Here is a 24,386-nt window from a genome sequence, read left to right on the forward strand (position 1 = left end):
TGGGTCGAGAGAGCAACAAAAAGCATAACACCTAGTTAGATAGCATGAACAATACTTCAAAAGAGAGAGAAATTAAGCAATTGACAAAGTTGAGGACCGGATTTGCATGGAGCCGGTCCCCCCTCCAAAAGGCTTTGTATTATGGTTTCTCCCATCAAGAGAGACATTATACAATACAATTCTTTGTGTTCCTTCAATACTAGCTAGTGCAATGAAGATGGAAACTTCATGCACTAAGCAAAACACTTATCAAACACAACATCAATTCCCTCACAGTCTCAGACCCAAGACCTCACACACCTTCGAAGATGGTGAGAGCTAGCGGGGTATGAGAGTAGATTGAGAGGAAGAAGGAGTACTCTTACGAGAAAGATGTACATCTCCTCACATAATCACTGATATTAGCATAGCTTAGCTTAGTAATTAGCACGGTAGAGGAGATGAGCATGCATTGAAGCTTGGCTCTTGGTTGAATTTGCATCACAAAGCCAACAGTTGTTGGTGTAGGCATCCCTTCTCACAAGCTTGGAGTAGGTGGTAAGCTTTCCATTAAAGCTTGAGAAGGAGAGAGAGTCTTCTTTGCTTCACACATGAGATTGTGTGAGTGTGTGTGTGATAATGCCTTGCAAAAATCAGCCCCCTCTCTCTCTTGGTCGACCCCCCTTGCTAATTACTCATGCTACAGCCCTATTGGATCTCCCCAGCCTCAGCCAATGGAAATTAAGCAGCATAAGTGATAGCCTTCTGACATGTGTTCCCCTTTCCCTTTTGTGAGAGCTTTAGGTAATTATTTAATCCAACGAAACTCTCATTGGACCCTTTTGCCTCCTGGCCAATAGGAATCAGGCAAGCCATTGGGCTGCTGAATGCTCATTGGTCCCCTTGGGAGACTGTCCAATAGTCTTCTAGAGAGCTTAATTCTTATTGGTTCTTTTATTAAGTGATTTTAAACTAATTAAACTAGATTTACTCTAGCCAAATTCTCATTGATCCACCTCCATGGCCATCCAATAGGATTTGAGTACACCTTGTGGGCATCTAGCCTAGGGAGCTGACATGTGTCCCTCTTTCCCCTTGTGTACAAATGAAGCTTGTGAGTGTGTGTGGGTGTTTCTCTCTCATCCCCTACTTCTTGGGCTCGCCCCCTCCTATGTAGGGCTTGACAAAGACTTTTTGGGACACACACAAAGCATCCAATTCCCCTAATGTTTGACCTTTGGACACAACCTTTGAATTTTGGAACCTTAGCATTTTGGAAGCCTTAATGGGCTGAACCTTAGGGTCTTTTGAGCCCAGTGTTGCACATAGATCTTTTGCAGATGGCCCCCCCTTTGGATCCCTATTTTCCCTCCTTTGGATCCCTACTGTGGCCAGTCTGCTAGCTTAACCAATATCTAGCTTTTTCTCCCCTGGCACTTCCCCATATTAAATGATGGCAGTATATTGGATGCACCTTTGTCTAGTCGTACAGGTTCAGGCTCTGGCCATGCATCTTATGCATCAGATTGTTATGCTTTGGTTGTGTCTAGCTTACATGATGTTGAGGAACCTCTGTCTTTTGATGAAGCACAGAATTCAGAAAATTGGATGGCTTCCATGCAATCAAAATATAATGCACTTATAGAAATGACACATGGACTTTATGTGATTTTCCTCCTGGCAAAAAGGTCATTGGTACGAAGTGGGTCTACAAGTTGAAACGCAAGCCGGATGGTGAGATCAATCGCCATAAGGCTCGACTTGTTGCAAAGGGTTATGCACAGCAAAAAGGCATAGATTATGAAGAGACTTTTGCTCCCACTTGTCGTATGACTACTATGCGTTTTCTATGTGCATTGGCAGCTCATTTTGGTTGGGATGTACATCAATCAGACATTGTTACTACTTTCTTGAATGGTGATATATTTGAGGAAGTTTATGTAACGCAGCCTCGCAGTTTTGTCAAGAAAGGACAAGAGGACAAAGTGTGCAGATGTAAGAAGTCTTTGTATGGGTTGAAGCAATCTCCTCGTGCTTGGTATGAGAAAGCTGACACTCATTTGGTCAAACGAGGCTTTCGTAACAGTCCAACAGAAAGCACATTGTATGTAAAGCGTGAGGGTGATGTACTTCTCATTGTTGTTCTTTATGTGGATGATTTGTTGATCACTGGTCCAAATGAGAGACATATTGCTGAATTTATGGCTGATTTGAATGCTACTTTCAAGATGAAAGATTTGGGGTCGTTGCATCATTACTTGGGCTCAGATTGGGCTTGTTGTTTTGACACGTGAGTGTCCACAAGTGGTTTTTGTTTCATGCTTGGCAGTTTATGTATATCATGGTTGAGCAAGAAGCAACCTACTGTGGCCAGTTCGAATTGTAAGGCTGAGTACATGGCAGTCTTCACAGCTATGGTTGAGTGTGTATGGCTCAGACGCCTTATGACTGATTTGGGTGTTGGACAAAACACTGCCAACACTATCTACACTGACAGTCAGAGCGCATAGGCAGTTGCGAGGAACCCAGTTTTTCATGCTCGCACAAAGCACATTGAGGTGCATTACCACTATGTCAGGGAGAGGCTCTCAGCAGGAGAGATCAGCTTGGCTTATGTGCCAACACAGGACAACCTTGTAGATCTTTTCACAAAGGCATTGTCTCGTGAGAAGTTCAAAGGTTTCCGCAAAGCTTTGGGCTTGCTCCCCTTTGTGGACTGATCATGTCCTCAGGGCATGGCACTTCCCTTTACTCTTCGTGCCAGCCTACGTTCACCGCATCACTCTCAGGGGGGATTTGTTACCATATACATGTGGTAGTGATGTGTGTGAACACACTAGGACCGCCGGGGCACTTTTTTCCTCTTTAGGAGGTTTTTTCCATTGTGCATTGTATATACGCCCATCACTCTAGGGCTATCTATCTTTCCATTGCACACTAAGTAACACACTCTCAATTGTGTGCATTGAGCTTCCTTTGTCTTCTCCAAGCTGTGTGTGTTTCTCTACAACCCTAATTCCAACAACCACCACCTTGGTGATGCAAGTCCAACCCTCTTCCAACTAAGCTAGTCCCCCTTGGGGGTTTTTTTTTTAAAGCCCATTTTTTTATGTGAAAACTTTTAAACATAGTCAAAATAATCTCTTAACTTGTGGGATCGCTCTCATAAGCATAAAAAGCATAGATATGTATCATTTTTTAGTAATTTTTTATTTTAAATCACTTTTCATGCAATTTAACGACGTTGCTTGTTAGCTGCTTTTCTCGACAAGTTTTTGTACGCATCAATCTTTGTGAGCGAGATGAGTGTGCCACCATGAAATGCTTGGAATATGTACATCATAAAATCAAATTAGGCATGCTATCAAGTGGGGAAAAGACACAATGATGCCACATTCAAGGCCACATCAAAGGCCAAAACTTCCCAGATGGGTATGTACATAATAACCGTAGTAGCCACTTTACAATATATACATTATTGTTTTTTTTCCCATGCATTGAGAGGTGTGAAAAGTAAGGTGAATGTTTTTATTTCACATTGTGTGCGTGCCACAGTGGCACAACAATAGGCCTCCACCTTGACATGACCAAATGTTATACAAGCACCTCATGCCCTTGCGTTTTGCATCGATAGAGCATTGAAAACTCGCCATCTCTCACATGAGCACTTAGACAAGTACTAAGAATGTTGGGATTGCTAATTTTGAAAGAGAACATAATGAAGCACCAAGAGAAGAAGATCATATGATATTATCACCCTTTGGAAAGAGGGAAACACCTCTTTTCACTTTTTGGTTTCTACCCACCACAACATCTTATCCTTACACTCATGTGTGGGATAATTTGGGGAGCCGAGGATTACGAGGATAGAATATATTAATCTACAACACCTTAAAGGATCTAAGCCTAGGAAGAGCTCTCTCTCTCTCTAATCTCTCTAATCTTGATTCCCTCTTCCCCTTGCCCTTGTTTGTGGTATAATTGTAAGAGCCCAAGGTTGGAGGAAGAAAGAAGAGGAGAAGATAAGTTTTTAACGTCGTAGGAATGAGCCAAGGAAGAAGAGGAAGGGTGAAGAGAAGACGATACGTCGTAGAAACAATCCCAAGAGACTTAGGGCTTGAAGTCAAGACTTCTACTCAAGAGTGAATCAAGGAGCTTTGACAATTATTCACCAACACATGCGGAGAGGTTTTCATTGCCAATTTTTTTGAATGCTTCCGAGAAACAAGTTTATAAAATCCTACATATAGAAAACTCCTTAGGGCTAGAAAATGTTCATTGGAGCCTTTTTCATAGTTTTGCTTGCATCATCCTTAGGGATTCTAAGTAAACCAATCAACAACAAAGAGGTTACTAGCATAGCTCAAATGAAAGATGCTAGTAGCGAATTCTTGCTGGTCTTTGGACACATAATATATAACTAGTATGGCCGCGGGCCACCTCTCTCTCTTTCTCTCCTCCCAGCACGTTTCTATTTCTCTCTAGTTGCGTGCGCATTGTCTTCTATGTCGTCGGAGTTGCAAGGCACGCTATCATGATGAAGCTAGTTGCGACATGTGTCTAGGAGAGGGGGCCAGAATCTCTCCCCCTTTTATAATAGTATAGAATAGATGCCTAACATCTTCTTTCAGCTTATGTCAATATCCAACTTCCACCGCTAGTTCAAGACCACATGTTACAAGATTGACAATTACCTTGCTCTCGAACACCTTGATGGTGAGCCAAAACTTCACGCTTCTACTTACTCTACTTCGTAGTGCTACATGGCATGATAAGTTCACCACATGGTACATACAAACGGGAAATTCACAATGGCGACAATGTTTTGAAAATTGTTTGTGTTCTCCAACGCTCTTTTCAAAGCAAAAGCTGTTTTGGTTAAGTACACCCTTCCTACATACTGGCCACATTGTATAAAAGAGAATTCACATTTGGCACTTGCAAACGCCACTTGAAGCAAGAAACTGGACATTGCTTTTGGTGGAGTCATCTACAATCCCTTTTACAATGCTCTCTTCGAATTGGGGACACACAAAAACAAATCACACTAGGGTGCTGAGTCTCTAAACTATGGAATCCATGAAGAGTTCTAGAGAAAGAATGGAGATGGGAAAGAGAACAATAATGTATCTGTCGAAGCACACACTGCTACTGTGTACCCCTTCGCTCGCTACCTCCCCCTCCCTCTGCCCTTGCGTTGTAACCCCCCCCCTGCCCCCCCCCCCTTCAGGACTAAGTGGCACGGGCATGGGAGGGTGAGATCTACGGCGGGGGCATTGTGGGCCGTAGATCCAATGGTGGCACCGAAAGTAAATTAGGGTACCATAGATTATTTTTCATTATAAAAAGTAATCTAGGGTACCCTAATTTACTTTCGACGCCCGCCCCTAATTTACATGTTTTAAGTAAATTAAGGCCCCCTCGTTTCACAACGCACGCATGGCGTAGTGGTTAGGGTAGGCGCCTCTCATGCGTGAGGTCTCGGGTTCAAACCCGACGCCACGAAATGGGGGTACCCTAGATTACTTCCAAAATGCGGGTACCCTAGATTACTTGTAATCTAAGGTACCCGCATTTGGGATCTACGGCCCACAATGCCCCCACCGTAGATCCCACCCTCCCATGCCCGTGCCACTTAGTCCTGAGCCCCCCCCCCCCCCCCCCGAAAACCCACCCCCAAAAAAAAAACTTCCCTACGCTGATAGTTTGCGCTCTGCTTCTCAACTCGCCTCCCTTGACTTCGACTCGCCTCCTCTTCTCCACAAGAGCAGACAAAAATGGAGACTTCTGCTCCGCACCAAAGAGACTAATGAAGCCCCCTTGCCCAACCTTGCAAAGCACACCATCCGACTCGCTCTATCACCAATGGAGCAAGTGAGTCTTGCAGCAAAGGTGGAGCCCTTGCCTCATGCGAAGCAATGGTGCATTGGGGGGGACTTCAACATGTTGGGGGACCCCTCGGATAGGATTGGGAAGTTAGCTGCTTGGGAGCGCCAATGTAAGACTTTTGAGGATTTCGGATGTATGTCAGTATGCAAGCTTTGTACAGCCCTCAAATAGCATCTCTTCCTCTTGGTTTGACCACAGAGTATAGGACATGAGTCTATCCTAGATAGATCGTTTTTACGCAAGTGAACACGTCTGTGACGCAGGCGGCTCAGTAGCATTTTAGCATGGACTACTTTTTCAGATCATACACCAATAAGAATTGCAACAGTGATTCTTATTGTGTCAGATAGACGGAGGAGTGGCAATGTCATGCTACACATTCCAAAGAGGATTTTGCTGGATAAAGAGCTCAAAGAGCGAGTTGTGGCGATTTGGGCAGCGAGTATGGACACACAGAGTTTGTAGCTCAAGGAGTCTGTAGCTCGATTGTCAGCGACCAAAGAGGAGGAAAAGCGGCTCCAATAGAAACTCTTGTGATCAAGGCGAGACACTCAATGGGCTCAGGCCAATGTCTCCTAAGAGGTCATCACTTTACCTTGCTCAAAGGGACGGTTGGGGATCATCAACCCTGCATGGTAGAGTAGAGCCCTCCTTGGGAAGCTTGTTGTCCAAGATTTCCTTCCAGAGACCCGGATCCTAGGAACAAACAGGCGACCCATTGAGATCCTCCAACTGCTGGATTTTCACAGAGATGCGCAGAGTAGGCATGAGCAAGAGATGGGAGGACCACTTTGTTGTGAGCCTGCTGAAATTGTGGGAGCAACTGGACAATGACTTGAGCAACACGAGCCCACATGCATAGAGGAGCGTTTGAGACAGCCACTCATATGGTCTAACACTCAGGCCATATGGTTTATAAATGTACCATCAACCAGTGTGGTGGTTTGTCTCTCCCATATCTTGATCTAGCCATCATTGTACATATCTTACCTGCCCACATTTGATTTAGCCCTCTCTAGGAGGGGCAGATTGTAGCCCATTGGGCAGTTTTCTAAACTAATGGAAGATCTTCTTGGAAAAAAAAGATGCCTCTTCAAAAATTTCAAATGGCTGCAAGTTCTTTCATGGACTCATCAACCACATGGAGTCTTGTTTGGATGCTAGCTATTGTCGTGGTGACCATAAGAACTTTCAAGTTGTTTGCCAGCTATGCTATTTACCTTGATGTACCAGATGACACTACGAAAAACAAACATCGTCTTCACCCCAAAAAACCTACATCCTTAATTGTTTTCCATAAAAGCATGGTGACCTTTAATACGCATATGTTCTCCATCCTCAGTAACTTGTTTATACACCACCGCCATTGTTGGAAACACCAGAAGAAAATTACGAATTCTATGCACGAACATTTCTCTTAGCAACTCTCTTGAATTCTCATAATCACGGACTCTCAAAATCGCGTTAAACACAAAAGACCATAATTAAACAAAACACAGATTGCAAAAACTACTTAAGACATGAAAACAATACTTTGGCAAGAAGCTCAGATCCAATCCCCGCCCACCGAAAACAAAACCGAAAAAAAAGACATCCTTGCACTCATTCGCAGCTGCAATCATGCTCTCAAAATACAGGACCAACCCTCCACTTCAGTTGCACAAAAGAGTCTGATTAAGAGCTTGCATAATCCTCCAAAAAGTGCTTGATAAGGAACCTGCTCAAATAGTGAGATTCCTCTTGTCAATGAGCCAACAAGTTAAGACTTTTTTAACTCTTCTTGAGCTCTTGTAGCAGCCAGAAACTAGATGGAAGATTGTCGCGTTCATCTTTTAAATCAATACTACTCTTCCTTGTGATGAGATCTTGCCACGCACAACCTGCTATAAAACCAATGTCCCACTAAAGCTCCTGCAGACAGATCGTTATCCAATTACAACTCTCCTTGATAGACAGAACATCATGCATAGCACCTGAACCAAAAAGTCATATGCTTGCTATCAAGCAAGCCATCGGTTTTCAACCAGTTCAGCCAAGATGAAAATTTTGCATCCACCAGAAACCTAGCCATCTGGATAGATATGTGCACGTCTATGAGTGAAAGTCAAATGCTAGATCCTTCATTTTCTCATCTTGAATTTTCAAAAAGACAATAGAGGACACACTATGAGGAGGATGAGCTCGAGAGGTCTAAAAGACCCCCTAAGCTTGGTTCACTCCCATATTCTTCAAACTATGAAACTGTCTTGTTCTCTCAATGACGTATTTCTCACACCTTTTTGGGCAACAATGAAATCAAGCCTAGCAACAGCGAACATCTTTGTGCAAACCATCCCCTATTAACTTGTTAATAGAAAAAGTAAAAAGCTGGAAGGGAAAACTTGAGAGCAATTATTTGAATTGATGCTTTGGATGGGCAAAGAGTAAACAGTTTGATCTCACACACACTTAAAAGCAAGAATTTAATTGTCACTGACAGGCAAAGAGTAAACAATTGATCTCACAGAAATTCATTATAGCACAAACACCTGTAAAATAAACTGCATAAACCTCACCTTCAGAAAACAATATCCCACTCCCCAGCCTCCAAAGACGCTCCCAGTACATTCAATCACGACTAAAGATCTGCTGATAGCTGAATTGTGGATAGAAACAATGCATGGATAAGCAAACTCCAATAAGTTTGAAGTCATTGTCTGCTCACCGGAACATGTTAAACAAGCCATTCAGGTACTAAAATATAAATTTTTCAACTACTACAAGCTGCTAGAACCAGTAAAAGTAATAGTACACCATAGCAACAAAAAGTTACCAGAAACGTGCAAGCACAATAACTTGCTGCTGTTCTCATGCAGAAAATGCGAAATCATGCATTCACAAAGTTCATGAGGTGGCATTATAGGTCACAGAAGTGACTGCAAAACTGACAATTTTAACAGTCATCACCCACATCTTCTTTCTGGAAAATGTTAATAGAATCTGCATTTAAGTGTAAATAATGCAAACCAACACCCCTTGAACCTTATATAAACATGCCAATTACAAGGTTAGCATCTGAGCCCCATTACCCCCATTGCCAAGTACTGTTGCGATGCCGAGTTGCCCAACTTTGAAGTTAATAAAGCTGAGCTGTTAAAAATGAGCACAGAGAGTAGGTGGCGCTGCAAGCAAGTCTAAACTGGCTTCCATCAACCCATATTGTTGAATTAGCGCTTTCTACCACCACGCTCTCTAAGAGCTAAGGTTAGTGTTTCGCCTGGTCCCACATTGTAGTGCGCCAATGAAAGGTTGTCCTTGAAGAAGAACCCGCCTCTTCCACTCAATTTTTGTTTGTTTGCAGGAAGCGCAATCTCCCCAGATATCTTCTCCTTCAAGCTCAAAATAGACTCTGAAAGAGAATGTATCGTAACTTCCAGTGTCTGTCCTTTAAGGTTTCCTTCACCTTCTACCAAAGGCACAGCCACCGTGATGCGAACAGCACCCTGGTTAACAAAAGAAAGAATTGCCAAGTTATAAAACATTGGGAAAAAGGCATACAAACATAACTTCGTTGCAATCATGCAAGCAATCAGAGATGCACACACACTTTACAACTATAGAGACATCCAGAAATTTTCAGAAAATCCTAGAAAGCTTCAAGCCAGCTTACCGGATGCTGCGCAAGGAATTGATCCTCTGGAATGAGCATCAGCTCATCAAGCTTCTGCCTTTTGGGCTCGGGTTCTTCTGGGGGCGGTGGGGGTGCCTCCTCTGGAAGAGGAGGGGGGGGCATACCTTGAGGAGGAGGCGGCGGAGGCATCATTGGCATAGTTGGCATGGGTTGAGGCATGTACATCGGCGGACGAGGGGGCGGGAGGCCTTGATATTGCATTGGAGGAGGACCTCCAACCATTGACGGTGTCGTCACACCCATGGGTGGCGGTGGGGGTGGCCTGTTTACCATAGGTACTGGTAAAGGAGGTCGCATCGCAGGAGTCGGAAGAATTGCAGGCCTTGGAAGGGTCGGCATACTTGAAGTTGGCCCAGTAGCAACTGGTTGTCCACTTGTCTGAGGGGGGCGAGGCATATTCAAAGCCAAGCCTGGGGGTGGTGGAAGAGGCCTCACTGGTGGGGGTGCAAGCTTTGGTGGTGCCATTGGACCCGGAAGCCCGCCCCCAACGCCACCTGCTAAAGCAGCCTGATCCTCCCCACTCAATGTTTGTGCCATTGCTTGATTTGCCGTTCGACTAATACTGCTGGTATGGCCATCCCAAATTACTTGCTTCGGCTCTTCTTTCTTCTTCTCTATCTCTGCCTTTACTGCATTTGAAACCTCCTCCTCTGTGGTACCAAAAATATCAGGTCTGGTGCGAGCCAACCCTACTATGTTTCGAGAGATCTCATCATCTGTAGCCAAGGTTGTCTCTCTGAGCTTTGCAATCATCCGCTCTTTCTGCTCCTTGTACTTCGGATCTATTAACGAGATACGCATATGCTCTGCCATCTCATTAATTGGGATTAGCTCCCCTGTTATCGGAGACACCACAACTTTTGTTGGATCTTTTTCAGCAGGAAGCCTGTCCTCGGGTCTTTTCCAATTCTTCACTATACGCATTGGAGGCTCTGTATCATCAGTAGGTGGAGGCATGGCTGACTCCTCTGCCTTAATCTTTGACTCTTCCAGACTCGCTGCTTTCATGCTATCTTCAACAAGCTGCACTTCCTCATCATCCATTTCCATCTCTACAACCTTGCCTGAATCAACCTGTTCATCTTCCTCCAAAGTCAGCGCTTTGCTTCTTCTAATTACTTCCTCTAGAGTCATCGGAGCTGGCAGTTCATCATCCTCATCATCTGCAAACTCAATTGTCTCCACCACAACAAAATCATGCCAATCGATTGAGGCCATCTGGATCCTCTCATTCTCAACTTCATCCTCAGCCTTCTGACGAGCCCTCTCCTGCGACTTTTCCCATTCTAATCGATGCAAGCACCGCTCCAAAACGGTTGTCCGATCAAGATTGTTCTTTCTAAACTTTTCAACAATCCCTTTTTGTGGCATAAGGACATACGAATATGCATCACAAAGGGACGTGAAGAAAGAGTACATACTGTGTGTTGGCTTCAAGAAAGCGAAGGTTTGATTGGAGACCTCCCTATGTGTAAGACCATGCAGAAATGCCTTCCCATTGCGCGCAACAAACTGTGCAGTGAGCTTGATAATGTCAAGTTCAGTGCCTGTGATGCCCTCTGGAAGTGGCACCGTGTATTGTTCAGGTTCGGGAGGATCGATTACCTTGGTGATGGGTTTTGGTATTTCAAACTTCACAGCGGCTTCCTTTGGTGCTTGCCCAGCCGCAGCTGCATCACCAGAAGGAGCAGTGCCTGGAGGAGCTGCCCCACCTGCAGGTGGGGCCGCCCCTTGAGCCGCACTATGCACCTGGGCCTTCATTTCTGCAACCCTATGCTGGTAGTATGCATGGTAAGGATCTCCAGGATTCAAAAAATTGAACTTGACATTATTCCTCCCATTGGCAAGAATCCGGCGCTCAAATTCAGGCCCGTTTCGGGCCACAAACTGGGCAGTTTTATCGACAATGCCTCTAATATCAGGGGGAGGATGGATCATACCAATGGTTTTCGTCTGTGTTGCCACGACCACAGGAGCAGCTGGTGCTGACGGTGACTCAGACCCATTCTGCTTGTCCTCTGTCATCAAATCTTCATCAGCAGGAAGCTGCGCCTCAGGTAAGGGGCCTGTTATACCTCCCGGCGGGGGTGCCGGGAGAGCGTGAACCTCCATAATGCTAGGCATACTTGCTCCAAAAATTTCGACAGAGAAAACCCTAGATTTTAAAAGGCTATGCTAGCCATAAACTGCATCACACGAGCTGACTTCTCCACAACGAAAGATATCCGCAGAAACCCTACTTTCTTTCGACTCGACAAACGCAGAGACGATGGCCGCTAACAAAGCCTACGCAGCGTTCTCCCTTGTTTTAATCTTGACTTGCTTTTAGAAACAAGAGAGAGAGAGAGAGAGAGAGGACAACCATCTCAAGTAACCCTTGGCCCTTTTCCACCAAGCTTAGAGCCGCCTAAGGGTATTAGTGGCACTAAGCGGGCAAAGGTGTCCCACAAACAACTGAATTTAAATTAGTAAGGGTAGGTCTGTACGCATGTCTTTTTAATGCGAATCTCACCAGATGCTCGGATTGGCTTTGAGGTGAAAAACGAGGGAAATGGCACGTGGGGAGAGAGAGCGAGAGATAGAGAGAGAAAAGCTCATCTGTCAGGCATCACGACATGCACGATTGGGAGGACAGGTGGCAAAGAAGTGTCTGCGATGGCATCACTTTTTTTTTAAATACCATTTAATCGCGCACAGTGCAACGAGCATGTGGCGGTGCATTGGCTTAGTCCAAACGGCCTTGATGTGAGCGCAGTATCCAGAGTTCAACATCTGTTGCTCGCATGGCGACTAAGCCTTCAACGCTGTGGAATCTGCATGCGGCGAACGATTTCTTACTCCAGTCTCAGCGCTCTCTCTCTCTCTCTCTCTCTCTCTCTCTCTCTCTCTCTCTCTCTCTCTCTCTCTCTCTCTCCACGATGCACAGCATGCCGCCCTGTAAATCACTTGGGTCAGCTACGATCCTCCGTTGTCCATAATCATCCCCGCTCCGTTGCCTTGCGCATAGGATAACCGTGGGGGGAAGAGTTGCCATGCAGGTCAGACGACAAAGGTCGTCAAGGGCAAGGAAGTGGGGAGGTCGAGGCCACAAAGACGTGATTGCAGAGGATATCCATGGGAGGGACAGGGGGACAGCAAGCGGTGAGCAACCGCTTCGCCACAGGAGAACACAACACACGGGGCATATTGACCTGGTAGACTTTGAAGGAAGAGGGCCAGGCGGTAGGGGGTGGATTCGGCCATGCTTCCATGATCTGTAGGATGAGCGCTACAGGGGGGACGATGAGCGCTGCTGGAGTGGCCACTTTGAGGCAGGAGGAAGTTTTTTTTTTAAAATGTAGGGTTTCAAGGAAGAGCTAGGCTGTGTGTATTGGCTCACAATAGTGAGATCTACCTGCGCGGCATGTCTAGAGCTCGATCGCACAATGCACGCACCAGTTGGCAAGCCAGGAGGCACGATTAGGTAGTGCTCCTTGGGGGCATCACCTTGAGGGCCTAGGTGGCAGACTGAGGCACGCGAGGGTGGACGATGGCAAGGGAAGGGACGAGCACCGAGAAGCGTCAGGTGAGATCGAGCAATATCTACTGCGGAGAGCTGAGCGAAGGATTTTTAACAAGGCAGATAAAAAACAATATCTTCGTGGAATCTGCCAAGATTCTAGCTAATAAGAGTGGACCGAGTAGATTAGAGAATAAGTTTGCCAAACTGTCTCGTTAAGGGGAATCAACAAAGATCCCTTTGCTTGGCGCTCAAAGGGCAACAAAAAAAAAGGACTTCTTGCTTTCCACGTGTAGGCAGGAGAGAGAGAGAGAGAGAGAGAGAGAGAGAGAGAGAGTTGTTTTATCGGCAAAACCTTCAAATTTTGACATAAAATTGGGAGAATTTCAAGGTCGCCCTTATTTTCATTGGTTACGTAAAATGTGGGCATGGACGCGACAAGGGGAGGTTGCAAGAGAGATTTTTTTGGCTTGGCTCTGATGGCGGATGCCATTTGGCAGGTATTTCGCGCTAGCACAGAGCGAGATACCGAGCTGCCCTTGCACTGCGCGGGACAAAGAGCGGACCAGCGGGCGTGTGTCAGGCCAAGGTGGGAGAAACGATATTTTTTTGTTGCAGGTATCTGTTGGCACAGGGCGCAGAGATGTGTGTGTGTGTGTGTGTGTGTGTGTGTGTGTGTGTGCGCGCGCGCGCGCGCGTGCGTCTAGCTGCTGGAAGAGATCACCAAGTATCTGTTGGCACAGGGCGCAGAGACGTGTGTGTGTGTGTGTGTGTGTGTGTCTGTGTCTGTGTGTGCGCGTAGCTGCCAGATGAGGAGCAGCTAACTGGAAACGGGGTAGGCCCTTCTTGTCAATTCTCCCACAATGTGATGGTCCGCAGCCGGCAGGGCTTGGGAGACAGGATGCGACAAGAAGCAGTTGCAGGGGTCGAGGGCGAGAATGCAAGCGTGCAGGCATACAACAGAAGGCGAGAATGCAAGGACGCTCGTGATGGAGCCGGAGGACCTGCTGTCCATGGCTATGTAGGCAGGGCTCCACCGAAGCACACGAGCGCAACGATGGCGAAGCTTGGGGGAGGGCAAGGCGGCCGAGGCAAGAGGGAGGAGAGAGATGGAAGAGAGTAGGCCGTGCCAATTTTGCAATTACACTATAGTTGATTCATAAACCAATTGGTGGAAGCTAAAATCGCTTAATCTCTCAAAGCACAATAAACACACCGTCGAATTACTAATATCTCATCATGAATTGGTTTGCCTATGTCAACATTCTACACAATGCCGTATGCCTTCTAAATACAGCATAAGGGGTCGCATCTTGACGTCCACTTTGGCTAATTACTCAAGCATCTACCTAGCTTTTGTGTGCATTTGCTTTGCATAATTCATATATATGCTTTTTTGTGTGAAATAGTGTCATTTCTAGTCTACGAGAGGTGTCTTTGTGTATCAAAGCCATTGTGACCTCACGGCTAACTGTGTGTAGATAAGTCTCTATCTCTTCCTTATAAATTCTATAGCTCTGCTGACTAGCAATTCTCATCGTGAGTTCTCTTACCCATGTTACCGTGAGTTATTTCGCCTATTTTTTCCATCAGCCCCTGATTAGCAATCTCAATGTAAGCTTTCTTACCCATGCCAACGTCTTGGGAATAGTGCCTAGTCGACACCACAACCTAGTCATGGTGGTTCTTGGATGTTTTTAACTAACTCTAAATTATAATTAGAGAGAGAGTCCCTCGTGAGGGAAGCAGGCTAAGTTTGGACCACGTCTCTCTACGTCTTGGGCATGATTTTTGTCATAAAATCTAATATCTAATATCTAACCAACCCAAATGATTCTCTCATATTAAACTGATCACTTAATGTGGGAGAATAAACGGGAACAAGGGTTAAGATATAGACATGTGCTTATAGATCTATCTCAACATGGGGAGAATGATAAAGGGGCCCAAATGAGAGATGGTCTATCAAAGAGCAGGGCTAACCAACGGAGCATAAGACCTTAGGGTTAGCTTCATTGAAGACCTCCAATAATGTGTGTAAAAGTCCTTTGAACTTAGGTAATAAGCTAGGACTGACCTTGAGGCGCGAGAACCCGACCCAGCTCGAGGTGCTTGTCCTGCTTGTCATGCTTATGACTAAGGTGCTTGAGGTGTTTGATGATTGAGGTGCTTGAGGTGCTGAATTATTGAGATGCTTGAGGTGCTCGACATGCTTGAGATGCTAGGGTTGCACTTAAGGTGAGAACCTAGCCCAAGCTTAAAGTGCTTAACGGCCAAGCTTGTGGTGGGAACTAAGCCTATGTATGAGGGGCTTGAGGTGTCAAAAAGTCAAATATTCAATCCCTACAAGGAGGGGGTGAGCCCTACATGAGGAGGGATGAGAGAGAACACCCACACACTCACACAAGGCATGCATGGTACAAAGAAAGCAAGAGGGACACTTGTCAAGTTCCTCCTCATGTTGCCCTCATGGTGTGCCTGAAGCCTATTGGTTGGCCACCCAAGGGGTCCAATAATAATTTAGGAGATCTAATTAATTGATTTAGCATTTATCTAGCCCTCTCTCTCAAAGGGGAAAGGGGGACACTTGTCTCAAAGCTACCCTTGCTGCTTGTAATGCCTCTTGCTTGTGATTTGCTAGGCCTAGAGGGGTCCAATGAGCTTCAAGCATGAGCTACCAGGGGGGGTCGACCCAAGAAAACTAGGGGGTTGCTTAGGGGGTATACTCACCCACACACACCCACAAACACTCTCATTGTGTGCTATGCAAAGTGCAAGAGCTCCCTCTCCTTCTCCAAGTAAGTAGAGGTTGAGAGCCTACACCAACACTCTTGGATATGGAGTGCAAATCCAACCAAGAGCCATGCTTCAATGCTTAAGCTTTCCATCTCCTTCTTCTTCATTACTATGCTATTATGTATGCTAGCAACAAGAGTTATGATAAGTGAGGAACTAATTCTTTCTCCTACGAAATGTTTCTTCTTCCTCTTCCCTACCCTCATTCCCTGCTAGCTCTCTCCACCTTCGAAGGTGTTTGAGGTCTTGGGACTGAGGCTTGGGATAGTTAAAGCTTTCTTCAAGTTTATGTTATGTTTGTGATGCATGAAGCTTTCCATCTTCATTGCATCACCTAGGTCACAAGGAACACAAAGATTGTATTGTAACAAGTCTCTCTTAATGGGAGAAATCATAATCCAAATGCCTATTGGAGGGGGGACCAGCTCCACATAAATCCGGTCCTCAACTGTTGTCATGTTCTCTAAATTCTCTCTCTTGCAAAAGTATTGTTCATGCCAAGTTAACTAATTGCTATGATTATGTTGCTATATGCAATTATGTTCACCCGCTATGCTCACAAAGTCATTTCTCAAAAGTACTCTCATTAATTTCCGCAACTCTCAAACTAAATAGGCCAATTCCATTACATTGGTATCAGAGCATTTGGTTTCTCTTTCCTTGCTTAAGAAGAGAGGTCCTTTAGTAGTCTATAAATGGTTAATGTTGTTAATTATATTAGGGTAAGTGGAACTGGGATCTATTATCGGTTTTGTTGAGTCCACTATGTGGGGGATGGTGCACACCTCGGGAGCTTTGGACTTAATAATGGAGTCTTTAGACTTGCCTACGGCTTTACCATTATTGAGCCATAAGAAGTCCGAAAGGAGCTAGCCCTTGGCAACTCTGCTATGTTAGACCTAGTCCTCTACTCTCTATAATTAACCACTTCGAGCCGTGGGTGTAGAGACTTAAGAGCCGATTTTCAAAGGCTAAGAGGAGTGGCAACTAAGGTTTTGAATTGCCAAAGCATACACTAAGTACATACATAAATTTTGTTAACATGGCTGACAATAATCAAGAGCGTAGAATGAACATTGATAGCTTTGATTTTGCACATGAAGGTGCTAATGATGATGCTCCCATGTTTGTGAATTATCTCGTCACTAGGTTGCAACAAGCTATGGGCAACCCTGCTTTGCAAGCCGAAGTTACTCAACAACTTCATGTTTATGGAATTTCCCTTCCTCTCCAAGAGGAGAGAGAGCTTAGGAGGCCTCTTGAAGAGACCCCCAAAAGAAGACTCTCTCCCATTCGAGAGGAGGAATCCAAAGAGCAAGAAAGCAATGAAAGTTTAAGTTCCTCTGAAGATGTGGCTCCACGAAGACGGCGGTCTAGACGATCGTCCACTCCTCCCAAGAGGAAAAGATCAACACATAGTCCTTCTCCTCATCACTCTGAAAGGAAAGAGAGGAAACAAAGGAAGAAAAGGGCTAGGAAGAGGTCACCCTCTTCTCCTTCTTCTTCACCTTCCTCCTCTTCTGACGAAAGTTATGGCTATTCTCCTAGAGAATACAAGAGGGGAGGACATCACAAGTCATTTCCTGCACGGTGAAGGTCACTAAAGCTAAAGAAGTTCAAGGAGGGAGGAAAGAGTATCTCTTTTCTCACCTATGATGGCACCTTCGGTGCTACCAACAAAGTGTTGGCCTTCATCCAGCAATTTGATGCGGCCTTCGGAGATGAGGGCTTCACAGAGTCCTCCAAGCTACGCCATGTAGCTATGCACTTCCAAAAATCAGCTCGTCAATGGTGGGCTAGCCTTCGTGGAAATGGTGAAGCCCCAAAGACATGGAAAACTCTACAAGTTTCCATCATGAAGCAATTCCTTGCAAGCGATGCAAAGGACAAAGTGCTTACCAAATGGCGCAGCTTGAATCTCCTCTCCCATGTGTCTATCCACAAATATGTAGACAAGTTTTGGGATATACATCTCAAGGCTACTGTCTTTCAAAAGATAGACTTTGCCGAGCAAAGGCAGCAATTCTGTGTGGGATTACCTGAAGATATGGCCGAATACATCAACTCTCAACGGCCTGGTACTATTAGCGAAGTAATCCATCACACCATGGTTGCTTCACGCATCAATTTCCATCAAGGGGCTAGACGTAATGTCAAGCCCATGGAAAACAAAGACAAAAATGATGCAAAGGGGAAAACCAATGTTCAAAATACTTCCCAAGTCAATTCCAACAACAACAACAATCGGTCCAAGGAGAAGGGAGTTTACAAAGGTAAAAACAAACTCTCTCCTGAAGAGCTTGAAGCTTTTCGCAAGGACCATAAGTGTTTCAAGTGTGGGGAGCAAAGACATGGCTATCCTTCAAGAGATTCAATACCTAGGTCATATTATCTCTAAAGATGGTATCCGAATGGATCCATCAAAGTTAGAGGTAATAAAAGCATGGCCTAACCTAAGAAATCTACATGAGCTAAGAAGCTTTGTTGGTATGTGCGCATACTATAGACGCTTCATAGCAAAATTCTCTCAAGTAGCAAGACCACTACACGACTTAACTAAGAAGAACGTTAAGTTTGTATGGACTACTAAGGAGCAAAATGCTTTTGAAAATCTCAAAGAGAAGCTTACTTCCCAACGAGTCCTCGTGCTTCCAGATCTCTCAAAGCCATTTGAGGTCCAATGTGATGCTTGTGGTGATTGCCTTGGAGCAGTTTTGCTTCAAGAAGGGCATGCCATAGCATATGAGAGCCGAAGGCTCAATATTGATGAACGAGTCTTGGGCATTTATGAGAAAGAGCTTTTAGCTGTTCTACATGCCCTAGACACATGGAAGCACTACCTATTGGGGACTCCATTTATCCTACGAACCGACCACCAAAGTCTCAAGTATTTCATGACGCAAACCAAGCTTTCTGACAAACAAATGAGGTGGGCAAATTTTCTTTCGCAATTTAATTTCCATATTTCTCACATAGGTGGTAAGCACAATCAAGTGGCTGATGCACTTTCACGACGACCCAAAGTTAATGCGGTGTCTATAGCTACTCACAATGATCTATCCTCTATGATAGATGAGTATGCTATTGACCCTGACTTTAGAGACATAATGTCAGCCCTTGCTTTGGGGAAGAAAGAGGAACCATTCACCTTGCAGGATGGTTATCTTCTCCACGGAAATAGGCTATGTGTTACCCATTCCCTTCGTGATAAATTTATGTATGAATCCCATGCTCCTCCATATGCGGGGCATGGAGGTATTCAACCTACTCTCCGAGGAGTAGAGACGTACTTCTATTGGCCTACCATGAAAGTGGACATACAAGAGTATGTTTCAAAATGTGTAGTATGCCAAAAGACCAAGTATGATAGAGGGAAGCAACCTGGATTACTCCAGCCATTGCCTATCCCAAATTCACCATGGGAGAGTATATCCATGGATTTCATCTTTGGATTACCCAAGTCTATCCATGGGAATATACGAATATGGACAATAGTTGACAGGTTTAGCAAGCAAGCACATTTTATTCCTGTCAAAAAGACTATTAAGGCACATCAAATGGCAACTCTCTTCATATCTCAGATTTTCAAGCACCATGGATTACCCACATCCATCGTGTCAGATAGAGATCCTAGAATGACCAGTAATTTTTGGAAAGGTCTCTTTGAAAATCTAGGAACAAGATTGAATTTCTCTTCGGCCTATCACCCACAAACGGATGGACAAAGTGAGATAGCCAATCTTATGATACTCGATCTACTCAAGACTTATGTTACCGAAGTAGATCAACGCTCACAATGGAAAAAGTACTTACCTCTTGTAGAGTATGCCTACAATAATATTGTACATACTTCTACGGGAAAAGCACCTTTTGAGATCATTGAGGGAAGACTTAAAAGTCCCTTGCTACTCAAAGTACATAGGAAGATCTTCGCCGCCGATGAGTATAGCCGTGACCTACAAGAATCTTTTCAAAAGATTAAGGAGGCTATATCCATCTCTCAACAAAGGCAAAAAACTGTTGTTGATAAGCACATAAGAGCCTTAATGTTCAACGAAAATGATTGGGTCTTACTCAAGTTTCCTAAGGCTCGATTAAGGCAAACGACGGGCAAAACTCCTACGGGCCATCAAAAGTATTATGCTAAACTAGCAAAAAGATACTATGGTCCTTTCCAAATCTTGAAGCCCATCAATGAGACGGCTTATCAACTCAAGTTGCCCAACCATTGGCTCATACACAATGCCTTTCATGTAAGCCTACTTAAGCCCTACAAAGGAGAGCCACCAACTGAACCAATTATTGAAGACCCTCCCGAAGTTAAAGACCAAGAAGAGGTGCTACAACCCGAAGCTGTCCTTCGGCATGAAGACAAGGTACTACGACATGGTAAGATTATCCAACGATAACTTATTAAGTTCAAAAATTATCCTTTTGAAGATGTTAGATGGATGCAAGGAATACAGCTTAAGGATAGTATGAACCTTGTCAATGCTTACAATGCTACATTAGAGTAAGCAAATGTACAAATTTCTTTTAAATGACTCATGTTTTTGTCTTATAAGACTAGTCCTCTTTTTAATTGTGCACAAATTTAACTATTATGCATGCTTAGAATCATGTTTGTGATGATGACGTCTCTCAAACACCAAGTAGAATTTGTCACTTTACTTTGGGAGAATGAAATGGACTAAAGAGCAGACATGCTTGCGGCAGCTATGTCTCCCAAGCACCAAATGGATTAGTCATCCATCTTGGAAAGATGTCGTAGGGTAAAAAGGGATCCTCTACCCGCTAAGTAAAATTGACTAATGACTAAGGCTTTATCTCTTCTACCTCATAGTCGAGGACGACTATGATTTCAAGAGAGAGGTAATGTCATAAAATCTAATATCTAATATCTAACCAACCCAAATGATTCTCTCATATTAAACTGATCACTTAATGTGGGAGAATAAACGGGAACAAGGGTTAAGATATAGACATGTGCTTATAGATCTATCTCAACATGGGGCAAATGGTAAAGGGGCCCAAATAAGAGATGGTCTATCAAAGAACAAGGCTAACCAACGGAGCATAAGACCTTAGGGTTAGCTTCATTGAAGACCTCCAATAATGTGTGTAAAAGTCCTTTGACCTTAGGTAAGCTAGGACTGACCTTGAGGCGCGGGAACCCGACACAGCTCGAGGTGCTTGTCCTGCTTGTCATGCTTATGACTAAGGTGCTTGAGGTGCTTGATGATTGAGGTGCTTGAGATGCTTGAGGTGCTTAATTATTGAGATGCTTGAGGTGCTTGACATGCTTGAGATGCTAGGGTTGCACTTAAGGTGAGAACCTAGCCCAAGCTTAAAGTGCTTAACGGCCAAGCTTGTGGTGGGAACTAGGCCTATGTATGAGGGGCTTGAGGTGTCAAAAAGTCAAATATTCAATCCCTACAAGGAGGGGGCGAGCCCTACATGAGGGGGGATGAGAGAGAACACCCACACACTCACACAAGGCATGCATGGTACAAAGAAAGCAAGAGGGACACTTGTCAAGTTCCTCCTCATGTTGCCCTCATGGTGTGCCTGAAGCCTATTGGTTGGCCACCCAAGGGGTCCAATAATAATTTAGGAGATTTAATTAATTGATTTAGCATTTATCTAGCCCTCTCTCTCAAAGGGAAAAGGGGGACACTTGTCTCAAAGCTACCCTTGCTGCTTGTAATGCCTCTTGCTTGTGATTTGCTAGGCCTAGAGGGGTCCAATGAGCTTCAAGCATGAGCTACCAGGGGGGGTCGACCCAAGAAAACTAGGGGGTTGCTTAGGGGGTATACTCACCCACACACACCCACAAACACTCTCATTGTGTGCTATGCAAAGTGCAAGAGCTCCCTCTCCTTCTCCAAGTAAGTAGAGGTTGAGAGCCTACACCAACACTCTTGGATATGGAGTGCAAATCCAACCAAGAGCCATGCTTCAATGCTTAAGCTTGCCATCTCCTTCTTCTTCATTACTATGCTATTATGTATGCTAGCAACAAGAGTTATGATAAGTGAGGAACTTATTCTTTCTCCTATGAAATGTTTCTTCTTCCTCTTCCCTACCCTCATTCCCTGCTAGCTCTCTCCACCTTCGAAGGTGTTTGAGGTCTTGGGACTGAGGCTTGGGATAGTTAAAGCTTTCTTCAAGTTTATGTTATGTTTGTGATGCATGAAGCTTTCCATCTTTGCATCACCTAGGTCACAAGGAACACAAAGATTGTATTGTAACAAGTCTCTCTTAATGGGAGAAATCATAATCCAAATGCCTATTGGAGGGGGGACCGGCTCCACATAAATCCGGTCCTCAATTGTTGTCATGTTCTCTAAATTCTCTCTCTTGCAAAAGTATTGTTCATGCCAAGTTAACTAATTGCTATGATTATGTTGCTATATGCAATTATGTTCACCCGCTATGCTCACAAAGTCATTTCTCAAAAGTACTCTCATTAATTTCCGCAACTCTCAAACTAAATAGGCCAATTCCATTACAATTTTCATTGTCATGGTGCTAGCTTGTTGTGATGCCACCATTGTCCAAATTAGAACAAATCACTTTCTTACTAGTTTGCATGTTCTAGATTCAAATTGAGCACATGAATGCTTTTGTGAGGTTTTGGATGGTCATTCTAAGGATGCAAATAGCCAATTTGTTGCTACACCTATCACCATGTGGTTCGTCGACTTCAAAATTACGTGTGAGATTATTGATGGCCATACACAACAAGTTATGGCAGGTTTTCAATACCCCCTGTTGAATTCATCTTCATCATCATTGGTGGGTTGTTATAGCAGAGGATTGGGATGGGTTATTATTTCATAGCTGATCAAATGTCATCCCCGGAAGCAATGTCCTTTACCCTTCCTTGAAAAGTCTTTCCTTTACTAGAACTTAGTTAATTGGTACCTATGTTCAATAGACCATCTCAACACACCAAGCCCCTTTTTGGAGATAAAAACATAGCATCTAGCATTGTTATGACCCAACCCTAATTTATCTCAATTTACAAGAATGCAATTTGGTTTCTTTACTTTCAGAAGTACTTTACAGTGCATAGCCAAACTGCACAAAACTCGTCATTGTTTACTAGATGCATCTTGATTCACACTTGGGAAACACACAAACTGATTCTAGGGAAGTGGTACACATAGGATACACAAGTTCAACCTCCAACCACCACCTTGAATTTTTTGGCCTTCTTAATTTCAACCAATGACATTGAGATTGACCCTTCAAAGCTCACCGCAGTTCAATCCTTCTCGCCACCAACTAATGTCAAAACATCCACAAAGTTTTGTGGGACTTGCTACCTTTTCCCTCAGGCTTTTTGGTTGAAATAACACACTCCTTATGACAACTGCTATTGTAAATAGGTACTCCATACAAAATAGGATGACCATGGTTAAAAAAGCTTTGGAGAAAACAAAGAAACCATTCAACATTCAGCTATGTCGGCTCATACAGACATTCAAAAACCATTTCTCTTGCAGAAGGATGCATCTAGTTGTTTGTATGGCTCCATCCACTGCCACAGAACTTAGCCTTGATCTCAAGAATAACTATGAGTTGCATAGTTCCTACCCTACGCCTCCCTCTCTTTCTCAAATGGCAGCATGCACACATGCGGTGAGATGACGCACTCTGAGTACGAGTAGGCCCTGGAAACTTCTGACACTTTCACGGACAGCACATCACTAGCTATTGTCCCTATGCCTGCACCCCTCAGCAGCCCACTATCTATTGACGGCCTGCCACCAACGCGCCAGTCACTGCCCCTATGACCGCGCCAACTACAGCAAATACACCAGTGAGGGCGCCAGAAAGCGCACCTACCGTGAGTAAGCAAGGTACAGTGCACACGGATGTAGAGAGAACCAAGCTTTCAGTAGCCACCCCTCCCACTCCAGACATTGGCATGCAACCTACAGACCATCGTGGCCGCAACTTCATTGAAAGTCTTGCCAACCACCCTCGTGGTCAGCAACCAAAAAGCTGGGGTAGTTCTCATCTGATGCATGGACAGTGGGGATGCCACATGAGCACCCAGAGCCTTGCATGGTAGGCAAAAAAAATAAAAAGTAGGCACGCAGCAAGGGTAGAAAAGGTGGGTGTTATGTGGATGATAGCGAGTCAAAAAAACAAAGGGTGTCTCTATATGATCATGTGAGTGAGTGTGTTTATGGCCAACGTTTTCATGCAGTCGCGTATTGTAAAGATACAAGGCAAGTAAATTGCTTACAATTCGTCCAAAGTGCTATAGCAAGACAGTCCTGCTGCTCAAGGTACAGACTTGGGACACCCCCCCCCAACCGACTTGGGACACCTGCAGGCACACATACCCATGGCGATCATGGGAAGCCATTCAGCTTTGAAACTATTGGCCCATGGTTGCACAATCGGCCAATAGCAGGAGTGGCAAGGACAACACACATGCTTAGAGGATGAAGGGGTCAGCCAGAGGTCTGTACCTGTAAAGATGGGAAGGGCAAAGCTCTTAGCCACCGGTGCCGCTAGCTCTCAGACAACACCACT

General features: G+C 44.6%; 1 protein-coding gene across 1 annotated transcript; it reads right to left on the reverse strand.

The window, feature by feature from the left end:
• Positions 1 to 8,637: 8,637 nt before the first annotated feature.
• On the reverse strand, positions 8,638 to 11,869 carry LOC147427711 (SWAP (Suppressor-of-White-APricot)/surp domain-containing protein / ubiquitin family protein). Its single transcript, XM_086496924.1, has 2 exons — positions 9,518 to 11,869; positions 8,638 to 9,350 (listed from the first exon to the last, which is right to left on the reverse strand). Exons 1-2 carry the CDS (start codon positions 11,660 to 11,662, stop codon positions 9,075 to 9,077), a joined length of 2,421 nt encoding a protein of 806 aa, XP_086353050.1. The 5' UTR covers positions 11,663 to 11,869; the 3' UTR covers positions 8,638 to 9,074.
• Positions 11,870 to 24,386: the final 12,517 nt, after the last annotated feature.

This window comes from Adiantum capillus-veneris, chromosome 23 (assembly GCF_014529385.1).
Source record: "Adiantum capillus-veneris isolate H3 chromosome 23, ASM1452938v2, whole genome shotgun sequence".
In the NCBI taxonomy this organism is placed as follows: domain Eukaryota; kingdom Viridiplantae; phylum Streptophyta; class Polypodiopsida; order Polypodiales; family Pteridaceae; genus Adiantum; species Adiantum capillus-veneris.

Excerpts from the sequence above, each read along its gene's own strand:
- LOC147427711 (XM_086496924.1), bottom strand. The coding sequence starts at position 11,662 with ATGCCTAGCATTATGGAGGTTCACGCTCTCCCGGCACCCCCGCCGGGA. Across the intron at positions 9,351-9,517 it reads AATTCCTTGCGCAGCATCCG|GGTGCTGTTCGCATCACGGT; the intron begins GTAAGCTGGCTT and ends TTTGTTAACCAG.